Here is a 16158-nt window from a genome sequence, read left to right on the forward strand (position 1 = left end):
GGCATCAGTCTGACAGAGGGAAAGACCTTTCCATATGTATGTATGACGTGCAAGAAAGACGGCTGCAGTACGGAGTACCTTGCAAAAAACATGAGTAGCACAGGTCCGTTATGTTCTTATGGCCTCGAAGTAGTACTAAAACCCGATGAATTGATATAGCGACCGATTTGCAGGCCGGATGGCCACCATCAATTGCGAATTAATCAGTTCATCCTCAGTATGTCTGGGAAGCATACGTGTAGGACGTTATCGTGGGTCCACAGCAAATATATCACCACTCGGCTATTAACATCGACCAGTTTCTTAGGTTCCCACTCCGTAGTTCGTACTTCGAACATGCAAAGTGGGTGTATGAGTCGCACGAGGGGTCATCAAATGTGCGAGTGTTGAAAGCAGGACGATGCAAGGGCAGATATGTTGATGTTTTGAGTTACGATGCTAGTCCAGAGTCGGATTAGCGTCTCCCATCCGCCCTTTCACGCTGGCTGGCAAGTCCGCCCGTTGACCGGCATCCCGCAACTTCTCCCAAGAATCACGAGATTCGCAAGCAAGAGAACCATCAGAGACTTTGAATCGCATCTGCACATATTTCATTGCTGCTGTATTCATGGCGTCGTATGCGGCTACAGCACCGCAGGCTCACGTCTCGGCTGCCGTGGACGCCGGCTTCTGGGGTCAAGACCTGTCAGATTCCAGCAATCTTGCCCTGCACCTCTCGCCCGGCAGCAGCTCTACAACTCTGGAGAGTGTACATAGCAACTCTACACCCCCAGCGCAGACTCCCAAGTCGGATAGCAATGCGCAAAACGGGCGCGCTGCGCAACCAGCGCGAACTTCTGTTGCTGTTGCTTGCGTCCCGTGTCGAAGCCGCCATCTCAAATGCGACGGTGGTGTGCGCTGTTCTCGATGTCGATCAGAGGGGGCAGAGTGTACCTACATCAAGTCCCGCCGGGGCTGGAAAGGAAAGAGAAAGAACAAAACTGGCGAGAATTCCACGGCAGCGCCAATTCCAGGTCCGTTTTGATTTGATCCGTCGTCTCCGTTTTGTGTTGCTTCAGGCGGGATCTCACAGTCTAACCACGTCGATAGGGCAACTAAACACCAATCTGTCACCAACCAGCATTGGACCAGTCAGTGCTGTTCAACTGTCATCGCCAGAATATCCATATGTCGACCGCGTGCGCGTAGACTCTTTGGACAGTTCCCCCAGTACTGTTGGTGTCGTCACGTTATCGCCGCCAAGTACTCAGTACAATCTGGATGGAACCCAACGGCTTGACCAGTCAAAGAACTTGCCTCAAGATGCTATCTCCTCCTTCTATTATTATTTCTTCAACGCACATCCTTTCTGTTTGCCTCGCCATAGGCTGCTGCAAGTCTTTAAGGAGCGACGGGCGCCACTGCTCGAATTTGCTGTTCACTATGTTGGTTCGTCTTTCGTGCCAGCACTCCCTACACAGAGCTACCGCGAGGCTCTAGATAGGATGATCATGGGCCACAATTACCCCAAGGATGGGTACTCTGTGCAAGCATTGCTGCTGTTTGCCATTTGTTTGCACGCCAACAACGATGTGCCACGATCTGCACAAGTGTTCAGCATAGCCCATGCTCTAACATTAGAGCTTGGTATGCAACGGGCAGATTTCTCCATCATTCATGGTTGCCAAGATCCGGTGCTCGAAGAAAGCTGGAGGAGAACTTGGTGGTCCATGTTCACTGCCAACGGGATGCTGACTGCCGTGAACCCTGGCGTTCAATTCCGACTGAAGGATATCGCGACAGATGTGCCATTGCCGTGCACTACACACCAATACGTAACGGGCCAGATTCCATATCCCCAGACGCTTCAAGATTATGACGATAGTGGATTTGCCGCCGAGCAGTTGGTATTTTCCTCGTTCACCTATCTTATCGATGCTATACGGATTCTGGGCAAGGTTTTTGAAGTCGCGCGCTTGGATGGCAGCTTTCAATATCATGCCGTCGATGTTGTGGATACGTACCTCTCCAACTGGCGTCTCAATCTCCCAGTATCTATGACTGAGATCGTAAATACCCATGGAGAAGTGGATGAGGTTCTATTCCAGGCCCACATGGTGAATAACGGTAGCACTATCATGCTCCACCGCCCGCGTTCCAATCTTGGCTTCAACCCAGTTGCCCCCGTAAATTTATGCGTCCAGCCAGGCCAGATCTTACTGCCCACTCAGACCCGCGAGATTCATACAGCAAAGTGCCTTACCGCTGCTGAAAACATATCTTCCCTCATCAAACTTCCAGCGTCATTGATTCACCACACACCTTTCTTCACGTGTGTGGTAGTTATGGCATCAGTAGTCCATCTCTCCTATTGGTCTTTCTTAGTTCCAGATGGTCAGGACGACATTATCAAGCAAAGCATCCGACTGGACGTGGGCACACTACAACAGTACAGTAACACATGGCCGATAGCGCACATAGTCCTTGGCCAAGTTCGGGGTGTGGCGCATACACTCTGGAACAGCAAGAAGGCCATGAGCATTCATCTCTGGAACAATATCGCCCAAGACGAGATCATTAGGAGTGCAATTGAGGAGGGAAGCATGGTCCCAGTCGAAACCTACAGTCAATTGATTGCACCGTAAGTCACCATGCCTTTCGTTATGGATCGCCCTACTAATTCTATCAATTCCCAGAATGCTAAAATCGTAATTGACCACAATGTCCATGATATTTGAGCAAATTCAGGCCAGTGCCAAACACAAAATACAACACCCAGATCGGGGGGGTTGCTCCATTAACGACCAAAAAAAGACGACCCAGGACGACCACAAACGTCTGCAGACGTTTAGAGCCACTCACGAATCTCTTATTCATGTTTCTTCTTTCCTTCGCTTTATGCTGTACATCATTCCAGTCCCCTCTAATCGCCTCTTTGGGTTACCAACCGTCCTACATTCGAATCTTCTTTCGCTGTCGATTCTATCTACCACGCAAACCTCCTGGAGTAGGGCCTCTTGTTCTCTCCGCCTTGGCACCAAAAGCAGCTATCACGACCTTTTCGCTTCATAGTAACGGTATACAAGCTTGGCCGCGCTTGAACCTTTCTTCATCAGCCTTCTGCAGCGTCACTTGCGTCTTCCGATCAGACATTCATCTAATTTACCGAAATGTCGACCACCCACGATCTCTCCGGCGTACAACACGACAAATCCACTGTCACTGTCACCCATTCATCGGACTGTCTCGCCTTTCTATTAATCTATCTTTCTATCTATACCAACTTGGACCTTTCGTTCGATAAGCTTTCCACAATATCCCACAATCGTCCGTTTCTATTTTGAACCTAATTCTTCCGCATTCCATTCGCTGTCTGTCAACGGAAATCATGTATCTTCTTTTCTGTCTCCCGGCTGTCCAGACATATATTTACCATCTACGCTTTTACATAATTAATCACTCGAAGTAGTAAACACCCCGTATAGATATATATTTACAAAAAAAAATGACGAAACTTATTATACTTATATCCATCGTTCCAAAGCACAGACTACACATGGTGATTATGAACTGAGCTGACCTCGACATGCCGTAATAGACAGCGATGGTGGGGCACGTAGGTATGGAGAGGACGAGAAAAGTGACGTCAAAACGGGTGATTGGTCCGGAAAGGGCTTCGCGTGGTACCAGAGTAGCGAAGGGGACAGCGAAGAGGGCGATGGGGGATAAAAAGTTTTTTTCTGGCAGCATGATTCGTCGGTGTCGCTCGGGACGTGCCGTCGTCTTTGCTGGCCGTCTGGCTTGTTAGTAGGACAGCCACTGGTAGCTAATTCCTACGGCGACTTTTTCGGTGGGTGGATGTATAAATGTTAGGTATGTATGTACGGCCATCGCCGCCGGTTACCACAAAATGCACGAGGGAACGTAAATCTGCAGAAAGGAACTGGTCACACGAGACTGGAGAGCAGTCTCGAGATGAGCCGTCTAAGCTATTTCGGTTTGGAGACGCCGGCTAGCCCAGCAATCTCCCTCTTTATAAGAAGCACCGTTTAACATCCCAACCATGCGGCTTCTCCTCCACTTTGGAATCCCCAACCATATTTGTTGCTAGTAATGTCCAAGACTCCCTTTCGCATGAAGAGCCCATCTCATCTGCATATTCCGCCCAGGTATCCCAAATTTCCTCCTCATGTCATGTCCGTGAAAAGCTCTCATATTAGCAGAGAGTCATTGTCTCGTGTCGTTTTATCTACAAGTCGGCGTCGTCCTCGTCGGGGAGAGGCATCTGGGCAGCGTCTGCCATCTCCTTCTGGTACTGCTCGAGAACAGCCTGGTCGACCTGGACCTCTGGGGGAGCCAAGGCAGGCGCGGCAACGAATTCCTGGACGATGCAATGTCAGTAACGTGTCTCCGTCAATACAGTAGTTCGCCGTAGTGAAACTTACCAAAGTCTGGTTGCCAACGAGCTTTCGGGCAAGCCAGAGGAAGGGCTTCTCGAAGTTGTAGTTGGACTTGGCGGAGATGTCGTAGTACTGGAGGTTCTTCTTGCGGTGGAAAGTGATGGACTTGGCCTTGACCTTTCGCTCCTTGACGTCGACCTTGTTTCCAGTGAGGACGATGGGGATGTTCTCGCAAACACGGACCAAGTCACCTATTTCATGTGGTAAGTGATGCGCCAGAGTCAACGGGATAACAATTTGAGTGAAACCTACGGTGCCAGTTGGGAACGTTCTTGTATGTGATACGCGAGGTAACGTCAAACATGATTATACCGCACTGTCCGTTGATGTAGTATCCATCACGAAGACCGCCGAACTTCTCCTGGCCAGCGGTGTCCCAAACGTCGAACTGGATCTGACCAAGGTTCTAGATTTTATTAGCATTAGAAAAACCTCGAACGGAGGCAATAGGCTGTCACGTACGGTGGTGAATCCGAGAGGGTGGACCTCAACACCGAGGGTTGCGATGTACTTCTTCTCGAACTCGCCAGTAAGATGGCGCTTCACGAATGTGGTCTATGATAGATGAAAGTTAGCGCATGTTTGGCCATCAAAGCTGATGCGGTTGCTGTGTTTATCGGTCGTCAAATCTTGATTCCAGGCGTTTGCCGGCCCTTCCAAATCGCGAAAGAGAAAAAATAAACCGGTAAATATTTCCTACCTTTCCAGTTCCACCGTCACCGACAAGGACGAGCTTGAAGGTGGGCGTATCGTTGGCAGCTGCTTCAGTCATGGTTGTGTATTCGCTGTAGCGGGGTGACGGAGTGTGGTGTGGAGTGTGCGCGATCGCTGTAGACCTAACAATTAGCTCAATCCAGAGAAGGGAGAGGGGCGCTTTAAAAGACTATTGCGACTCTTACCTTTTGCGGGCGCAGTTGTTGTGTAAAGAGAGGGTGGTGGATTGAAGTTTGAGTGATACCGTGGGGCAAAAGAGGGTGATGTTGGCGATGTTTTATGACCTGGTTGGTGCCGGCGGTGAGGATCTTGCAGGCCCGTGCGGCGTGGCTTGGCGGTTTTTTTCACAGGCACAGGCAGCAAAGCTAGCAGGCAGGAAGTCTGCAGCGTAGGCAAAGAGGCACACAATAATAGGTAAACATGATCACTCTATCACTCCATTACTATATTGAAAGCACTTCCACACCATCTTCCATTCATAGGTGCTTTTACAATCTCTTAACGCCGGGGATATCATGCTATTGCCAACGCGAAAAAGGTATGGTCCATTCCATGCATGCCACGCAGCAATCGCCGCCGCTGGCCCATCAGCAGCCTCAGCTAGATAGATAGAAGAGAAGATGAGGGAAACTTTACAAAGGAAGCAGATGACAGCCCAGCAAGCCTCTGCCGCCCCAATTCCGTCTTGGAGTGAGCTGCATCTCAACCGACTCCGACGGCCCACCTGTCGCGCTTTGTCGTAGCGCTTTTACAGTAATTGGCAGCTGTGACGTCGTTAGCTCAGATACCTATGAAAATGCCAGCCTAACGAGCGCATGTCTTGCAGCAAAAATCCTCTCACGAGGATTTCGTGCAGGGTACGGGTACATGCAAGCCAGCAGTGCGTTATGGGGACAACTCACTCCTTCATTTTGCGACACAGCTTCCGCAACTCTGCTGAGCTTCTCGTGATTCGTCCAGTCCACCCAGCCAAACTTTGTTATGCTGTCTCCCACTTTCAGACCTGCAGACTCTGCCGGACTGCCAGCCACGATGCTGTTGACCTTCGCGAATGGCGCCTCCAAAGCACTCGATGCAGGTCCGCTCGCTAGACTTCGGCCTGCGGTGGTGTTATTGTTTTCGGCTTGTTGTTGCTGAAGGCGAGCGTGGTGTGCGTGAAGCCCCTTCTCGATGTGGTCCATAAGCTCCTTATAATCATTTCGCAGTCTTATTATGCGTGCTCTCGTTGTCCGGACTATATAATCCCGTCAGTCGAGGCAAGAATCATGAAGAGGCCACACCAACTCTGCGGAACATCGATATCACTGCGAGGGAATCCATCGAGGGTAGTGAGGCCGGTAGTCATTTTCACGCCGTGCTGACCAAAGAATGTCAGTACAGAAACACACAGAGAAAGTCTGCGAGGCCTGTTCATACCGAATCGAGTACCTGCCCCAGCGCTTTGAGTTCGGCTTCTACTCTGTCCTTCTCTGCTATGAGCTCCTGGAGCGACAGCTGTGCCTTGGGTACGCCATTCGAATGGCCTGAAGTGGTCGGGCCCGAGGACACGGTCGGTGCATGGATGTCGTCCATATGTAATCCCATCGGTCGCAAGAGTAGTCGATGGATAATGCGCAAGGTGGTAAAGAGGTGGGACGAACAGAATAGCTCAGCTGCTTCGTGATATCACTAATACATTAATTCGTCCAAAGCTCTACACAGTAGGTATGAGGTGGGGGCGAGCGGCGGGGGAGGAGACTTGATTGGGCCGTGCACCGTCCCATACCATCCATCCATCTTAAGTATAACCATCGCATCGCGACTTCACGCTCCATTAGAACATAAACCTACATTCTTACCCGCTACCTTCTCCCTTTGAAACATCCATACCTCTCGCAGGCAATTGAAAAATCCCGACTCTGACCTAGACTGACTTGAAACAATCTTCCATACAAAACTCTCAAGATGCTTATCAGGCGTTCCGTGGTCGCAGTCAGTTTATGTGACATGCCGGAGTTTGTGAGCTAATCATAGGGAGTAAGCCAACGCAGGAGGGGGCGAGGTGTCACGCCTCGTAAGGCTGGGCCTCATCCCAAGATGGCCTCATCTCTCTCTTCTTTCTCTTCAGTCGATAGTTTACGGCCCCGCCCGTTCATGACATTGATGGCTCTGATGTTTCGAGTTCCTAATATGGCGTCTTGCGCCCACGCCCGTTCCATTACCCTGCGTTGGGGCATACCTTACCCTTACCTACTAGCAATTCCGAAAGTCATCCATCATCCGCGCTCTGCACCTACTGAATGCACTTGCTGCACTTTCTCTCTTCCTCTCTGCGCTTTCCAACCTCTTCTCGAACGACTTGACGATCTGGCGGTGTTTGTCTGCCTCTATCGTCCATCGACTCACCCTTCCCTCCATGACCCACTTGTCTCTCCTTAAGCCACTCTTCAAGTGGCCTTGAAAGTAATAATCTATATCTTTCATGCCGATTCGAACTTCCATCATCTCCAGCAACTGGTCAATGCGATAATATTCAGGATCGATCAACCCGGCGACTATGGCTTCTGTGCTTTCGGTTCACTCGCAAAGCCCCTTCAAGCGTTCCTTCAGTGACAATGTTTATGTCCACACGATATCTCCCTTAACCACAAGCTCCTTCGATTCTCTGCAAGACATCACTCCCAACAATGCTTCGACGTGCTCTCTCTTCTCCGTCGCCACCATTGAGTCCTTGCAGCATGGAATATGGCTCCAAGGCAAAGAGAGCCTGCCCCCTTTTGCCCCTACCTCACAGCTCGACATAAGTCTTGACAAGGAGATTTTTGTTACGGACAGTAGATCATTAGATCACTTTCCTCTGAAACGTACAGGTGCCATCAGTCGAAAACGACCTTCTTTCTCGCGGACAGAGCTACCTTCAGAGCCCCACTTGAAGAAGAGGAGGGACAGCAAGCAGATCACGATAGTCCCCGTCCATGAAGACTTGAGCACGCCAAGTTCCGAGAATATTGACCAATGTGGAGGAGACACTGAACTTCTCGACCTGTACGAAGCTATTCACGTCCCGTTACCCGAAGATCATACCCATAACATCTACGAAAGCGAGCCGGAATCTGACACCCAAGATTCGGACGACGAGACCCCAGCTGTCGAAGCCACACAGTCGCTGTCGTTTCGACGATGGATGAGCACATTGAGACGCCGAAAGGTCGGCCACCAGGATGAGCCCATAACCACAAAGCCGCGTTTGTCCATTGATGTCGCCTGCAATAATGAAGCCCCGCCCAAGCGCAAACGTTCAGACTCTGTGTCGTCGTCTCTGAATTATGTTACGGCTATGAAAACTGCTTCAATTACGATAGCAAGTGCAAGTATAGCACCACGCTCAGACTGCGGCTTTCATACTAAATTTCGACTGGGGAACCGGGAAAGCGGTGCATCGGAAGCAAGGCGATCAATCGACAACAGTCCGGTGACACTTGGACCCATCATTGACGAAGGTGCCTGGCTTCGTTCGATCCAACGACGCAAGATTGTTGAGGAGATCATTTCCTCTGAGGAAAGTTATATAGGAGATTTGAAGGTCCTGATCAATGTATGTGTTCGAACTCTTGAAATCTTGCAGACATTTCACTGACATCATTATGAAGGATTACTTCATGATACTCACCTCTGTCCCCACCTTATCAAATCACCAACGAGCATCCATTCAACACAATATCTCTCAGATTCTTCAACTGCATCAAGAACTTCTTGCAGATCTTCATAGGGTTGTGCCCAACGCGGAATACACCCAAAGCGCGCAACAAGATCCATATCCAGTCACTAGAGCTAAACATATTCGATTCCACAGTGCTGATTTGACTACCCGTTTCACGGAGCATAAAATCACACGGAAATTGCGTCATTCTTTGGACATTGGGAGGTCTCCCGATCACAGACCTCGTGCCCTTGCGACCGACACCAAGACTGCGGGTGAGATTGCAAAAATATTCAACAAACATGTGAGTTTAGAGAACTGTCATTTACGCTTCTGTCCTAACAATTCCATCAGATGAGACGATTCTTTACATACGAAGAGTACGGTGCACACTGGACGACCATGTCTCAAGATCTAACCTCCACGTGTAAAGGACTTCAAGGGTGGTTCGAATACGAGCGGGGTGTTGAAGCATTATCGAAACTGGTATCGTCAGTGAACAACAGAGAAGTGAGCAGCAAGAAGGCATTGTCATTCTCAGACCTCCTTATCAAGGTAAGACCTCTTGCCTTACGCCGGTCAATTTGACAAATCTAATTTATGTCCCTCAGCCCATCCAGAGAGTCTGCAAATATCCACTCCTGTTTGGCGACCTTTGCCGACACACTCCCGTCTACGACGACCCTGAGGCCCATGCTGAACTGGAGAAGACTCTGTTTCGATTTCAAGAGACGATTAGAGAAGTCAACAAAGCGAAAGACGATCCGAAGGCTCGAAAGCTAATTGAAATTTCTTGGCTACTTCAAGATCGGCTACTCTTTCGCGACCAGGTGAGCATAATTGATTTTGCTCTGTCATTGTACGTACTAATCCCTGCGCTGCAGACACTTTCTCGGGCTGTTGTTTTCAGATTGCTCGGCCATGTCTTAGCCTGCGGAGTACTCCATGTAACGTACCAGTCGCCAGAGCGCACCAAGGGTGCTTATATGCTTTGCTGTTTGTACAAGTCCTGCCTCGTCCTCGCAACTACGAGTCGTCTTTTCACACCCTACGATGTCGTTGCTACCATCACGCTTGCCAACGCAACAATTGAAGAGCCCGATAATGGCAGAGGTAATCCTCTATAGCAACTTGGTGTAATGGTTTACTGACTTGAGATCAGGTCTACAATGTTACACTGCACCACACACGTGGAAGCTCACATTTGAACATGGTCATAGATTACATGAGATCATCCTAAGTGCATGTTCAGGACCGGAAGAAGAAGCGTGGAAATCTCAACTACGTGAACGAATCGCAAGCGAGACTACCGATCTGACGGAGGGCCACTCCACTACGCAAGATATGTTTTCATCTTTATCGCTTGATATCAAATCTATCGGGCCAGTATTTGGCCATGCAGATAATCTAGTGCGGCGAATGTCGGTTCATCGAGCGGCCACACTGGGCGCAAAGATGAATGTGACGCAGGTTGTGATCAAGAACACCCACATACAAAAGGCAATTCAGCCTACGCCATCATTCCCACCTACTCAGGTATCCCGTTCGCAGTCACACATGTCTGCAAGCCATGTTCCCATCCTAGCTCCAAGGCGTGCCGAGAGAATACGCCTTGAGTCAGCACTAGAAGACGTCTGGACAAAAGATGTGGTACCATTCCCAGGGATGGGAAGTCGGAGGGAGAATCAAATTCGAGCTTCGGCAAACTCAGTCATGCGAAAATTGAGCATGGTCAGTATAGCGAGCAATTTCTCACGCCGGTCACCAAGCTTTTCGAGCTTGAGCATGTCGCGCTCGGATGAGTCCTTTGGGAGCAGGGCATCAAAGAGATCGCAGGGAAACCTAAGAGCACGATCGGCGGCAGAGCGACGTCCTGCGCCGGTAGTGGTAGACTTCCACAATGCTCCGGCGGCGTTCCTACCTACAGACTTCGGACTTGGGGACATGGGTACTTCGAGTCGGCAGCGGCGCCTGGGAAATCGTGCCGCAAGCTTCCAACAATCGACAGAGACGAGTATGTCTGCGAGACCCAAACACATGCGACGTTTCTCTGCACAGATTATCACGCTCCCGCGCACAGATCCCAGTTCCCGCATAGACGTCCGGGTTTCGACTGCTCCGAATACCTCGAGCTCGGCAACGGCGCAACCTACAAAGACACGGGTGAACTTTGGTAGCCTTCAGGAGAATGAAAAGGTTGCCGCCAGTGAAGCACGACAGCAGGAGGCTACTCCCAAGAAGTCGTCCAGTATAACATCTCATAAGAGATATCTGAAGACAAAAAGCAAGATGTTCAAGTTTTGGCTGTAGAGCTAGAAGTCCCAGAGGGGGGCTAGGGTGTTTTGATTGCAACAATCAGCATTTGGGTCACTGTGTGGTTTGGATGGGTATTAGGATCAACGATTAGACATTCTTGGAGCCTCCACGTGCACATCAAGCATATGGAATAGGGGGCTGGACTGGCATTAGGGAATTACTATGAAGGCGTCTAGGTATCCGATACGGATCGGGCAACATGGGCTCGGGCATGGGCATGGTACGGGTTAGGGAGGCATATCTGGTTTACGAACATGATACGACAAGACCAAGCATTCAAAACATAGCGATAGACAAAATGGACGATTAGAAGTAGTCCAACGGCAATTGCAGATCTTTGGGCTTGATGCTGCAAGGCACACCCGCATGCCAGGCACAAGCTTTTGACAATCCTCCCAGTTTGGTATGTGTAGCTTGTGCGACTAGTTACTCGTTCTCCAGCGGGTGAGGGGGCCATGTTTGTTTGCGTCTATTTAGAGGGTGACGTCATTGGATCTTGTCCATGCTCCAGACTCCTCCACAACAACGGAACGAAACAACAATACGGAGTAGTTAATACTCGTAACGATGGAGATGAATGGAAGATTATGGGGACGATAGCGTCATATGTCACGTCTCCAGTCCAGTCTTCCGTGCTCCGTAGATTGATCGGAAAAGTTGGCAATCAGTTCATGTGGTTGGTTGTGACGCGATACAAGCTTTGATACCTCATATGTCCCTTTCGACTAGCTACCTAATCCAAGTAAGAGTAGGTAAGTATGAGGGCTCGATTCAATCAATCGATCAATCAATTCATAATAGTAATAATGATGGTCAATCCGTCGTCAGTCGTCAGTCCACGGTCCACAGTCCCGCAATTGGGAGGTGGGTGGCCGGGCTTGGCAATGACGTATGTTCATTCATGTCACCACCGTAGCCCCTCCACCTCGCAACCAGCTACTGCTCACACGAGCTACAAAAGCTTCACTCTGCCTCCCCCTCTTTCTTTCCTTCTTCCACTTTTCTATTCCTCAATCTTAACCACCACATCTTCCACATTCCCCAATCTACCAGCTCAAAGGTCTCAATTGAGTACCCACACTTTCACCAGCACTACCACAACAAACACCAACCACACCCACTTCATCAATCAAAATGGCTCGCGGAGAAGGAGGTCAGACCAAGGTCCACTTCAAGGGTAACGAGGATGACTTCATCATCCTCGTCGACAGCGCTCAGGCCGTCAAGGACTGGAAAGCCGACTCATCCATCCCCCTTGCACAGGTTGTGAGCGGATGGAAGATCTTCGTCACCCACAAGTGAGTTTTAGCTCCTCTACTGCGGGGAGAACCAGCCGTGTTTTAAGATACCATGATTACTGACAATGTTCAACTTTTAGGCAAGGCAACCAGGGTATCCTCGACGGCGCTAGCAACGGAGCTCTCGATTCTGAGTTCGGCACACACAAGGAGGAGGAAGTTGTCAAGATCATCTTGGAGAAGGGCACCGTACAGGAGAGCGAGGTATGTCAATCTTGTGGTTAGCACAAAATAATTCTTCTTACTAATAATGTCATCACAGAACAAGGAGCGCCAGGGTGATACCAACATCGCCAACGGCCCTGCGATCGCACACTAGAAACGTTGTCCCCGGTCAGGGCATCACCCTTTACCATCAGCTGAAGGCGTGGATGCCCCTAACTTTGGACATTGCCCAACTCTCTAGAATATTACCGTCACGAGTTACGACAATTTGCATAAGCGGATAAAATCCGTACTCAACACATCTCGGGCATGTGGACGCCGCCTGAGACATGGCCGCTACTTTCTGCCAGTATTCGTAAGTGTACCTCTGCTGGGATGCGAGGTCAACGAATCTTTATAGGGATGATATCCACATAATTCACCAAATAAAAATGTTAATTATGATCGATTTCGTTCAGCCTTTTCATCAATGTGATCGTAGATTTATCCCAACAAACCTAATTCCACTTCATGGTCTCCTCCAGCCTCGCTAATTCTCCTTTATATGGCTCCATCGTGACCAACGCGCGCAACCCCAGACTTGGTTCAAAGGGGCATTATTTTTGTGCCTCAAAGACACTACACATAACTTGCCGAAGACCCGCGATCTGTTTAAGTCCTGTCTTGATTGAATTGAATTTCGTACATGAATTCACGTGACGACTTTGTCAACCCTTCAAGGCTGCCGATCGCTACTGATGGGCCTGAGGATCAAAACTCTCTAGTTTCCCTTGTTTGTACCTACCCTTGCGCACAATACTTGTAACATGCAAGTACCAGAGTCATGGGGACCATCACCATCCAACCAGAATCCACCCAGAACATTCAGTAGCCAATTACCAGGCAACATAAGCGGCGTTCAGATATGTACTGCAACTAAGCACACCGGTGAGAATGAAGGGTCCAAGCCAAGGCAACACTCCGTAGGGTAACAGTTTCATACGGGTATTTACATGTTTCTTACTACTTGCAACCTTGAAAGTACGGCACGACCAGACATGACAACCACCTCAACCTATCAGTATCCAGTCCAATCTTGATCTGCATTCTCGATGTGGTGCAGATTACATTTTACCTGGACGGAAATTGGGAGCGCTTTGATGCATGCTGTTGCCTGGTTCCACCAAAATTCACAGCCCTCATAGGAGGGGATAAGCAACCTCATGATCTAATGCTCAACGGATGAGTTACTTTCCCCTTGTACTCATCTGCAGGAGAAGCTTAGTGGAGACTCCCAGCAACATGAGGCCGCCAACACGTGAAAGTAGAAGCACCTATATAAAGACATTTAGTCCTCCACCACATCGACCTCCAAGCTGGTGTCATCTGTGCCTCTTTCATACATACCGTAGTGCTCCTTCCAGCCATTCAAATCATCAACGCAGACTTCCCGTACATCTACTCTGCCTACAATCAACACCATTCATATCCCATCCTCAACAACTTTGCCATCATGCCAGCAGCTCGAGATATCTTCGCTGCCACCGCTGAAGCTGCTCAAGAAGCCATCCGCCTCTACAAACAGCACTATAGCGGACAGATTCTCGACACACGCAGCGTCCTCCTCGACATCCTCCGCGACAACTTCCCAACCTACCATGTCACGGAGGTCGACCAATCCACTGCCTCCCTCCTCGAGTTCGCATCTGCTGGCAAAGCAACCGCGAACTTGGACTCCTCCTCCGAAAACTTCGCCGCGGCTCGCCAATGGAAACCCGTCGGCGAGCGCGTGGAGAAGAAATTGCATCCAGGAAAACTGACTGACGACTTCCGCTTCGCGAGGTTCCAATACATATGGGAAGGCAAAGAGTACCTCGTGTATCACGGGGCGTGGAAGGAACTCTACCTGGGTTCCGAGCATGTGTTCTACATCCTGTACCCGCGTTCCAGCGAGGCAGAGAATGTCCAAGATGGACACTGCAAGGAGAGTGACGACTTGATCCTGGCTTGCGGAAAATGGACGAGCCAGTTGCACAACGAGATCTGGGTGTTTGACGACGGACGCTGGGTCAAGAGCAAAGAGCTCTGGAACTCGGTCCACGGCAGCTCGTGGGAGGACGTCATTCTCGACCCGGAGATGAAGAAGAACATCATCGACGACGTCCAGGGCTTCTTCAACAACCAGCAACTCTACCGCCAATTCGCTGTCCCCTGGCGCCGAGGCCTGATCCTCCACGGCGTGCCCGGCAACGGCAAAACCGTCTCCATCAAAGCGCTCATGAGCTCCCTCTACGACCGCCCGGACAGCATCCCCGCCCTGTACATCAAGTCGCTCAGCAGTAAATGCAACACGGAGCAATTCGCCATCCGCCGCATCTTTTCGCGCGCCCGGGCCTCCGCACCCTGCCTCCTCATCTTCGAGGACCTCGACTCCCTCGTCACGGACAGCATCCGCTCGTACTTCCTCAACGAGGTCGACGGCCTGGAATCCAACGACGGCATCCTGATGATCGGATCCACCAACCACCTCGACCGCCTCGACCCGGCCATCGCGAAGCGGCCCTCCCGCTTCGACCGCAAGTACCACTTCAAGCTGCCCGGCGAGCCCGAGCGCAGCCTCTACGCCGAGTACTGGCGGCAGAAGCTGCTCAAGAACGGCACGGTCGAGTTCCCCGCCGACCTGTGCGGCGTCATCGCGAAGATGACTGAGGGCTTCAGCTTCGCGTACATGAAGGAGCTGTTCGTCATGGCGCTGCTGAGCCTTGCGCGGGGCTACAAGGCTGAGGACTTCGCTGTCGAGGGTGGCGACGCCGTGGATGCCGCCGAGGCTGTCCGCGCGGCAGAGGAGAAGACGCCAGCGGAGCCGGAGACGGCCCAGAAGAACGAGGAGGCCATAGAGACGTGCTGTTGCAACGAGAAGTGCAACAAGTGCGGAAAGCCTGTCGGTTCAGCGGAAGACAAAGCCACCGCAACACCTGCGAAGAAGGAGAAGCTCAAGAATCCGAAAATTAACATCGATGATGTAGAGGTCCCTGCTCATCTGCAGGATAACGTCCTGTTGAAGGTGCTCGAGCATCACATCCGCGTCTTGCACACCGAGATGGACAACACGGAGCAGGATTCGTGGCCTAGTGGCAAGGCTAAGGTTGCGGGTGCGAAGAAGGGGGGTATGAGGCACGTTGAAGCTGTTGCTGTGAGGAACTGAGTTAGGCTATCAGAGGCATGGAGGTGTTCGTATGGGGTTTGGTGGGTGGTGATGGGCTGGTGGTGAGGTCAAAATGCATGAATGAACGGCTCATGCATGACGTGGACGATGCGGCTTAAAATCTTAACGATGGACTTTTCCTTCCTCTCTTCAACGGTGATGATGTATCTCTTATCGGTTTAGATTATTCATGGCATGGATCTTGATCCATAGTTATGGACAGAAAATTAACTGAGACACTCATTTGGTAGTGGTGGTTTTCTATCCGCACCATATTACCTCCACTTTGGCTTTCTCTTTTTTCCCTGGCGGCGTGATATCGTAGTTCTTCCACTCATCTTTACTCCAAAGCAGATAGGAAGC

The 16158-nt window shown here is 50.4% G+C and overlaps 8 protein-coding genes across 8 annotated transcripts; 5 read left to right on the top strand and 3 right to left on the bottom strand.

Annotated features, from left to right (window-relative positions):
- Positions 1-513: 513 nt before the first annotated feature.
- BU24DRAFT_152763 (uncharacterized protein) lies at positions 514-2773 on the top strand. Its single transcript, XM_033521289.1, has 3 exons — positions 514-1013; positions 1090-2620; positions 2676-2773. The coding sequence occupies exons 1-3, from the start codon at positions 608-610 to the stop codon at positions 2689-2691; spliced, it is 1953 nt and encodes a 650-aa protein (XP_033385904.1). The 5' UTR covers positions 514-607; the 3' UTR covers positions 2692-2773.
- BU24DRAFT_152752 (uncharacterized protein) lies at positions 2740-3359 on the top strand. Its single transcript, XM_033521288.1, has one exon. It carries the CDS (start codon positions 2855-2857, stop codon positions 3281-3283), a length of 429 nt encoding a protein of 142 aa, XP_033385905.1. The 5' UTR covers positions 2740-2854; the 3' UTR covers positions 3284-3359.
- On the bottom strand, positions 3360-3854 carry BU24DRAFT_152751 (uncharacterized protein). Its single transcript, XM_033521287.1, has one exon. It carries the CDS (start codon positions 3727-3729, stop codon positions 3436-3438), a length of 294 nt encoding a protein of 97 aa, XP_033385906.1. The 5' UTR covers positions 3730-3854; the 3' UTR covers positions 3360-3435.
- Positions 3855-3909: 55 nt separating this feature from the next.
- BU24DRAFT_420601 (GTP-binding nuclear protein-like protein Ran) lies at positions 3910-5275 on the bottom strand. The gene is made up of 5 exons (XM_033527516.1): positions 5140-5275; positions 4902-4994; positions 4692-4845; positions 4425-4630; positions 3910-4360 (listed from the first exon to the last, which is right to left on the bottom strand). Exons 1-5 carry the CDS (start codon positions 5209-5211, stop codon positions 4229-4231), a joined length of 657 nt encoding a protein of 218 aa, XP_033385907.1. The 5' UTR covers positions 5212-5275; the 3' UTR covers positions 3910-4228.
- A 293-nt stretch (positions 5276-5568) lies between these two features.
- Positions 5569-6783, bottom strand: BU24DRAFT_420602 (26S proteasome non-ATPase regulatory subunit 9). Its single transcript, XM_033527517.1, has 4 exons — positions 6570-6783; positions 6438-6510; positions 6056-6387; positions 5569-5917 (listed from the first exon to the last, which is right to left on the bottom strand). Exons 1-4 carry the CDS (start codon positions 6723-6725, stop codon positions 5786-5788), a joined length of 693 nt encoding a protein of 230 aa, XP_033385908.1. The 5' UTR covers positions 6726-6783; the 3' UTR covers positions 5569-5785.
- A 470-nt stretch (positions 6784-7253) lies between these two features.
- On the top strand, positions 7254-11231 carry BU24DRAFT_152770 (uncharacterized protein). Its single transcript, XM_033521290.1, has 6 exons — positions 7254-8727; positions 8783-9136; positions 9187-9387; positions 9444-9662; positions 9717-9945; positions 9995-11231. Exons 1-6 carry the CDS (start codon positions 7690-7692, stop codon positions 11140-11142), a joined length of 3189 nt encoding a protein of 1062 aa, XP_033385909.1. The 5' UTR covers positions 7254-7689; the 3' UTR covers positions 11143-11231.
- A 736-nt stretch (positions 11232-11967) lies between these two features.
- On the top strand, positions 11968-13034 carry BU24DRAFT_388935 (shwachman-Bodian-diamond syndrome protein). The gene is made up of 3 exons (XM_033525024.1): positions 11968-12446; positions 12527-12650; positions 12709-13034. Exons 1-3 carry the CDS (start codon positions 12283-12285, stop codon positions 12763-12765), a joined length of 345 nt encoding a protein of 114 aa, XP_033385910.1. The 5' UTR covers positions 11968-12282; the 3' UTR covers positions 12766-13034.
- Positions 13035-14103: 1069 nt separating this feature from the next.
- Positions 14104-15744, top strand: BU24DRAFT_332912 (proteasome-activating nucleotidase; the record flags this gene model as incomplete). The annotated part of the gene is made up of 1 exon (XM_033523052.1): positions 14104-15744. A coding segment is annotated over one exon (1641 nt), but the record flags the coding sequence as incomplete, so codon positions are not given.
- Between the last annotated feature and the right edge of the window lie 414 nt (positions 15745-16158).

This window comes from Aaosphaeria arxii (assembly GCF_010015735.1).
Source record: "Aaosphaeria arxii CBS 175.79 unplaced genomic scaffold BU24scaffold_3, whole genome shotgun sequence".
In the NCBI taxonomy this organism is placed as follows: domain Eukaryota; kingdom Fungi; phylum Ascomycota; class Dothideomycetes; order Pleosporales; genus Aaosphaeria; species Aaosphaeria arxii.